General features: G+C 39.3%; 1 protein-coding gene across 1 annotated transcript in view; it reads right to left on the reverse strand.

The window, feature by feature from the left end:
- Nucleotides 1–3,393: 3,393 nt before the first annotated feature.
- Nucleotides 3,394–7,449, reverse strand: part of ZKSCAN4 (zinc finger with KRAB and SCAN domains 4) — a 7,755-nt gene continuing 3,699 nt past the window's right edge. The window contains exons 3-5 of the mRNA XM_008063772.1: nucleotides 6,804–6,886; nucleotides 5,704–5,827; nucleotides 3,394–4,733 (exon numbers count right to left, since the gene is read on the reverse strand). Of these exons, the coding sequence (XP_008061963.1) occupies nucleotides 3,871–4,733; nucleotides 5,704–5,827; nucleotides 6,804–6,886 (1,070 nt within the window). The 3' untranslated portion in view covers nucleotides 3,394–3,870. The remainder of the gene's footprint in view (nucleotides 4,734–5,703; nucleotides 5,828–6,803; nucleotides 6,887–7,449) is intronic.

The raw sequence follows: 7,449 nt of genomic DNA on the forward strand, positions 1-7,449 counted from the left end.
ACCACATATACAAAGCTGACTGAAAAAAATAATTTCCTCATTCGAATCAATCAGATCCAATTTTGACTCGTAGGAGGAAAAACAAAAGTTGGACTTAAAAAATGTTTAGCAAAAAAATAGATGAACTGAGTTTACTTAGTGGTTAAAGTTCTCATCATGAATAATTGAAGAGATGATACCACACAGATTTGGGACCTCATTAGAAGATAAGGTCATTCTCAGGTGAGAAGTGATTTGTAAAAAGAAGAAAATCAATACTGTCATATAGTTACAAGACATTTTAAAAAATATAGTCTTTATTGTTAAACAATTATACTACTATTATATAGAGACTTCAGCTAGCAAAGTGTTCAATCTCCATTTACCTGCCAATTATTAACATTTCAGAGCATTTATATAGCACTTCTTATTTGTATAAGCAGATCCTCAAAACCCTGAGGGGAGTTGTCACTCCTAATTTTTTTATTACACTAAAGAAAGAGGCAGAGTCCCTTTGCAGGATTACACATATCTTTGCCAAAATTAAGACCAAACCTATGAGGACTATTCATAAAAAGCTCTTTTCATTATAACTATTCATTCTGCCCAAGTACAAAGAAAAAAATGCTATACCCAACTATTTATTCAAGCAAAGGGAGAAAAAAGAAAATAAAGAATTTCTGCACTGCTTCAGTTAGAGAAATGAAATAGAATCGCTGGATAGTCGACAACAAAATTCCTAAAATAATTTAAGAAAGCATGAAAAATGGCATTTTGTTGTACTTTATATACTGCTTATAACTTAATTAAGCAGTTAATTTTACTGGATCTAATTTCATCTGAAAATAATTTCTGACCACCTTTTAAAATGGGTTAGAGATAAACTCATTTTGTAATTCACTTATTTATACATACTTGTGTTTTATACAGAAGTGGGGCATCTAAAAGACTATCAGCAAAATAATTTATAGGAAATTAGAAAATACTGCTAGATAGTTTCTTCAATCATATTTTGACCTTAACGTGTTAGTGGCTTTCTGGTGCTTACTGAATAAAGTTTAAACTCCTTGTTCTGGCACCAAAGGCCCCTACAATGTACCTATCTCTCCAAACTTGCCTTATTTACTAAATTTGACAAAGTTGCTATGAGTCTTTTCAGCTCTCTAACATGTAACATCGTCCATGTAATAACAGCTCACACAGCTGGAGGTAAACGTTCCCTTTTCCCAACTTCTACAACCCTCAGTCTACCACTCACAAGGCATTTATCACTGCACTGCCTTATTTGTGTGCAAGTCTTAATAACCTTAAACAAAAGACTCAAGCCCATATGTACAAATGATCCTAAAAAAAAGTATTGCATACCTCAATGCTGAATCACTATGGTTAACTTTCGAAGTACTTCCCTTGGGAAGCTATGCACTGACACCAGTGCCTATTCCACCCATCAGAGCAATTTTGGAACTCTATTTCTGGAATGGCCATCAGAGCTGTTATTTGTGGGGGTCTAACAATTAAGTTTGCAGACTTGCCACTGTGCACTTATGTTGGCAGCACTGTACAAATAACTGTATTGGAACACCCTCCCTACTCACCTGATCTGGCCTCCAGTGACTTTTTTCTTTATCCGAAGATAAAGAAAATATTGAAAGGAAGACATTTGGATGTCAATCAGGACATCAAGGGTAATACGATGCCAGCTCTGATGGCCATTCCAAGAAAAAAGTTCCAAAATTGCTTTGATGGATGGACTAGGCACTGGCATCAGTGCATAGCTTCCAAGGGGACTACTTCAAAGGTGACCATAGTGATATTCAGCAATGAGGTATGTAGCACTTTTTCTAGGATGAGTTCGTGAACTTAATTATTGGACTTTGTATATACATATGGACAGAGGCTTTATCCCTTCCCCTGTATAGCGTAGCAGCCACACAAAAGTAATTTTCCGCAATATTTTCCTGCTCGACAGAGAAGACTTTTAGGCTTGGAAGGCACAGGAGTAAAAGGAGACATGATGTTCTTTGTTAATGTCAATAAGTTACATTTGTATAATACTTTTTCATTTGTAAAAAAGTCTTTCACATATATCTCTTTATGTAACATCCGAAACAATTAAATATCAAAGAAAAATGAACAGAGTTGTTCATAATGAGTTTGAGTGTTTAGGATTAGGGTTATTAGCAAATAGGAAAACTAAAGATTAAAGCAGAGAAAAGGAAATGGCTAGCTTTGTAGAGATAACAAAACTAAGGTTAATTTAAAAGGAAAATTTGAAAGGCTAGAAAATTGAATAGAGAAAGTCTACAGAACTTTGGAAAACTAAAGTTTCATATTAGGCTGAAATGAGGGAATAAGGAAGGCAATATAAGACTGTAGGGAATTAATAAAGGGAGAGCTCTACTGTTTTGAAAGTCTCTTGTCAGCCTGTGGTACTTCCAAGCAGGAATCTAGAAATGGTACTTGAGAATAGACCAGAACACCATGCTGGTAAAGGAATGAAATATAGTTCGAGATTTCATCAGAAGCAAAATCCATTCATGATAGTCTAGCAATGCTGAAAGCTGGTAATAGGCATTCAAGCACCTGTGAAGAAGATATTGGTCTGAAGAACACAGGTGACTTAGGTGAAAACAGAAGATACCAAAAAATTCTTATTTCTTGTGATTAGTGCACAGCACTGAGTCTTGACTTCACATGTTGATACCAGATATTATGGAATTCTTTTCACCAGATACCTAGGATTCCCAGCGTGCTTCTGAACAGACACATTTTCTCTTACTACTCACACTTAGGTTTCTATCCTTATTGGCTGCCATTAACCCAATCTTTCTGTCTCCAAATAACAGGGCAGTTTTGAAACCAAGAACAGTAATTATAAATGTTTGGTGTTTGACCTGAAGAAAGCTGAAGCTTAGCTGGTATAATACTTGATACACAGTTGGCTGTAAGTTGGGGAAGGGGAATATAAATGATGTCTTGGAACTTGGATAGGCCCAAGATAACTAAAAGGTGAGAAACAAGATGTTAAATATCAAAACAGTATTTATATCAAAATTTATAATAATTTGCTCTAACTTATAAACTGATTTTTATTTACCTAAACTTGAAAGATTTCCCCCTAAGGAGTAAAATTAATGTGAACTAATATAACATTGGCTCAAGAATGGAGCTCTATGGATGGAGCAACCTCATATGGTTTAATTCTAAAGAAGCTATTTAAGGCATTCTTATTATATGTACTATCCAGGTGAAGAAATACAGATTCATCTACCCCAACTCTGATAATATTATATACTTGGCAACAAATACACTAGATTGACCCAGAATCTAGTGCCTCAGAGAATTAGACATGAACACAACTGGCATAAGTTAGAAATTCCTCAGAAATCTAGACATTAGATTTTCAGAACAATGAAGGTCATTTTACTGATACATTTAGTAAATGTTTATTAGCACCTATATAGAAGGCACAATGGGGGGTAAAAGACCTCATGGATCTGACCAACTCATGAAGAATTCATTATAGGCAAAAGAATGGTCAGAGGAGCAGTCCCCCAGATCAGAGCCATTCAGCCAGGAGACATCATAAACTGCTGGCTGAGGGCAAGCAGCCATTCTGGAAGGTCATTTAAGTCTTACGGGTGAGAACAAACCATTTCAGATCCTACCTCTTCCAAACAACTCTTCCATGGCCTCCTAGCAAATAAGTTTTTTTAATCACTTTCTAGAATACAAAAGATAATTCATCTCAGCCAAACTATATTTTCTAATACCTGATGATGTATAGTGGTAAATAAAGCCCCAGTCCACAACTTCTGTAGGCAGTAAGGGCTCTAGGGTGGATTCAGTTCAGTGAAGAATGAGCACCAACTTTGGAATGCGTAACATAGGTCACGGTAACAGAATTTTTTTTCCTACATGGCTTCTCTGATGTTGAACAAGGTATGAAGTTCGAGTGAAGCCTTTTCCACATGCATCACACTGATGGGGTTTCTCACCAGTGTGGATTTTTTGATGTTCAATAAGGCTTCTATTCTGAGTGAAACTTCTTTCACACTCATTACATTTATAAGACGTGGAAGCCTCAACATTTTCCCACTGGCTTTCAGTCCTACCCTGACCTTTCCAGGGCTCTCCATGCTCAGGATTTTGAATGTTTTTATCACCATGGATCCTCTGATGTCTCAGGAGATGTGAATTCCGCCTAAAGGCTTTGCCACATATGTTGCACTGGTATGGCTTCTCGCCGGTATGAATTTTGTGATGTTCAAGAAGACTGCAGCTCTGGCTGAAGGTCTTCCCACAGTCATCACACTCATAGGGCTTCTCCCCAGTGTGGGTTCTCTGGTGTTTGATAAGGTTTGAGCTGTGACTGAAAACCTTGCCACATTCTTCACACTCGTATGGCTTCTCACCAGTGTGAACTCTCTGATGAATGACGAGGGCAGAGCTCCCGATGAAGGTCTTCCCGCAGTCCTCACATTCATAAGGCTTCTCACCAGTGTGGATTCTCCTGTGTTTAGTCAGGCCTGAACTCTGAGCAAAACTCTTTCCACATTCATGGCAAATGTGTCGCCTCCCCGCTGTGGCACTTTTCTGCTTTCTTTGTAGCCTGTCCTCCTGTTCACCAGCTTCTGTACATGTAGGACTCTGGGTAATGTCTTCACCCAGGTGGTACAGTATCTGCCCAGGCTCTTTTTCTGGAAGTTTCTCAGCGGGAGGCAAGTCCTTGACCTTAGTCTGTATTTCACCACCTGAAACAACAAATGCCCAGCAACTGTCAATTATGCCCTTCCATGGGAAGGGTTCTCTGTGATGAGTACCCAGCAAGCAAGAATTAAAGAGATCTATATATGCCAGGGATGAAGATTTAAGTGCAAGGATAAAGACAGGAATGAAGGGGGCAAACAGGAGTGCTGGGGAGGAGGGAGACCTGAGAATGGGAATGGAGCCATTGAAAGGGTACACGGTGAGACTGGAAGGAGTAGAAGAAAAGTGGTAAGGACTGAGGACTGTGCTGAGAATACATATGGTGACTCTAAGTTCTAAGAATAGTACGGTGGGACCACACACTTTGGATTAGATACTAAAAGGGCTGAGAAGAAGGTGACAGTGTGTGAAGCATACTGCAAAAACAGAGAAAGTGGAGACTCAGAACTTGGTCACTGATCATGATACCAGTGGTTATCTCTAATTGTGTTCCAGGCAGAGGCAGGGTTCCTAAACAGAACTGGCATTGGCACTAGGAGTCTTAAGTTGGAGCCCCTACTGTGCCACTAATAAGCTATGGGGACTTAAATGAGGTAATCGTATGTGTCTCTGCACCCTCATTTCTAAGGTCAGTCTGTAGTCAATGTCTAAGGTCACTTCTAGCTCTCACATTCTGACTCTGTGGCCTATTTCCTGAAATGGTCCCTCAGCTTTCTTCCTTACTCAGGGTTAGGAGCAGGAGAACAGGAGGAAAGCCACATTCACTGAGTTTCTACGATAAGCCAGACCTATACTAAGGGCTGTATCTACTTCATCCCACTTAACCTAACAAAAACACTGGCAGGACAGAGTAGCAAGGTCAGAAGGGGTAAGGAGCTAGTCATAACTGGTTTCAGAAATGGCGATTCTGAATCCAAACATAATGGGGCTCAACAGCTTCTAATAGCCCAGTAGGTTCTAATACACAAAGAATGCCAAGAAATTGTAAGAGAAATTAGTGCCCGTCAATCTTACCCAGGGAGACCAGGCTGCTACGGCTCTCCTGCCTTTGATCTCTGTAGAAGTTCACCTGAGATGAATCCAGCTGCCTCCAACCAGGAGAGAGAGTCAGGGTCACATCTTCCATTTTCAGCAATCCCTAGAACAATAAGTAATCCCACTAGTTCCTCTTACTTAAAATCCTTTCCAAAGCTGAGTACACACAAACATGACATCCTCTTCAAAAAGGCTTTTTAAAAAGTAAATGTGGTATACCTACATCTACTTAACACTATCTCTAATAACTCTTTATCAAAACACAACTGCCAAAGGAAAGAAATATTATATACATAGGATAAATGCTTTAATATAAATATCTTAACAACCCAGAAAATGAAAAGTTTTGAAAACCAAGGCAATGCAGAGAATGGAGTGGAAACATATCCAAACTTTCCAAAAGATTTGTGGTGTGCTTTGGCAAAGGGGGTGGGGGCTCATTTACATTAATGATTTTTTGTAATAAAGTGAAATCTAGGATTGAGCTGAGAAACATTAGGAGAAAAAGGGGATACCACAGAGCCTCAAACACTTCCACCTTCCAGAAGGACATGAAAGACTGAGTAAGAAATTAAAATCTAAGTTAAGTAAATTTTGCTCAAATTGTAACATAAAGAACGTTAGACTAAAAAGATATGCCATGTTATCCCTTCATGTGTAAATTCTTTGAGGACAGAGGCCAAGGCTTTACATCCCTAGCCAAAAGCATAGTTTATTATACTTTAAAAAATAAAACTACCATCCCAACAAGGCCTTCTGTTTGCATGTGCTGAATTGCCTTGTAGAGGAAAAAATCTTATTGATGAAGGGGCTGACCAAAGAGATGAAGTAAGAAAGATCTGAGAAACACAGAGAACTCTCCAAGGTGTTATATGAAACAGGAATATGCTCTTAGGTGGGCAGCAGAATGAAGGCAGACAAGAGAAGCAACCTTGGCAGAGATGAAAACACTTAAATCCCATGTGAATCTAGGATGGGGGTGGAGTAGGACTAAGGAGGGAGGAACTTAATAAGGAGCCCAAGAGTAATGAAGAGTGTGAGGCATTAGGGGAGAGAGAGAGAGAGAGGCTCCTGCTCACCTGGGACTCTGGAGTGAACCTGGCAGCTACCTTTGTGTCTTCTCTGCAGCGCCCTCCCTGGGAAAGCCCAGGAACCTGGAAAACTAAGAAGGAAAGAAAATGGATGAGATCTACCCTGGCATTCTGCCTCCCTGCCTTGTAGAGTCCAAGTTCAGAAACCAGGTTAGTAAACTCTTGCCAAGATGTTTGTTCAAAGTGTTTTCCTTTTCTAAATGCTGGATCCATGCCAGCACCAATCCTAGGGCTTAAAGACATTTGGTGTGCTCTGTAGCTATACAAAAACCATGAGTGGTGAAATGAAAGCAACATAAAAATAAAACAAAGATTTCCATTTAAAGATATTTTAGTTTTGAATTTTGCTAAGGGATAGAAAATAAAGAGGTTTTAGTTTTTATCTGTTTTTAGTTAAAATGTCTTTAGTAGATATTAGGATGCTTTCTACTTTCTAGGAGTTCACAGATAAGCCTAGTTTCATAAAGAAGGAAATGGGAAGCCGGGTTTGGTGGCTCAGCCTGTAATCCCGGGCCTTTGGGAGGCTGAGGTGAGTGGATTGCCTGAGCCCGAGGGTTCGAGACCCGACTGGGCAGCGAGACCTCATCTCTACAATAAATCAAAAAAATCAGCAGGGTGTGGTAACGCATGCCTG

This window comes from Carlito syrichta, unplaced genomic scaffold (genome assembly GCF_000164805.1).
Source record: "Carlito syrichta isolate Samal-C Ts95f unplaced genomic scaffold, Tarsius_syrichta-2.0.1 Scaffold307028, whole genome shotgun sequence".
Taxonomy (NCBI): Eukaryota; Metazoa; Chordata; class Mammalia; order Primates; family Tarsiidae; genus Carlito; species Carlito syrichta.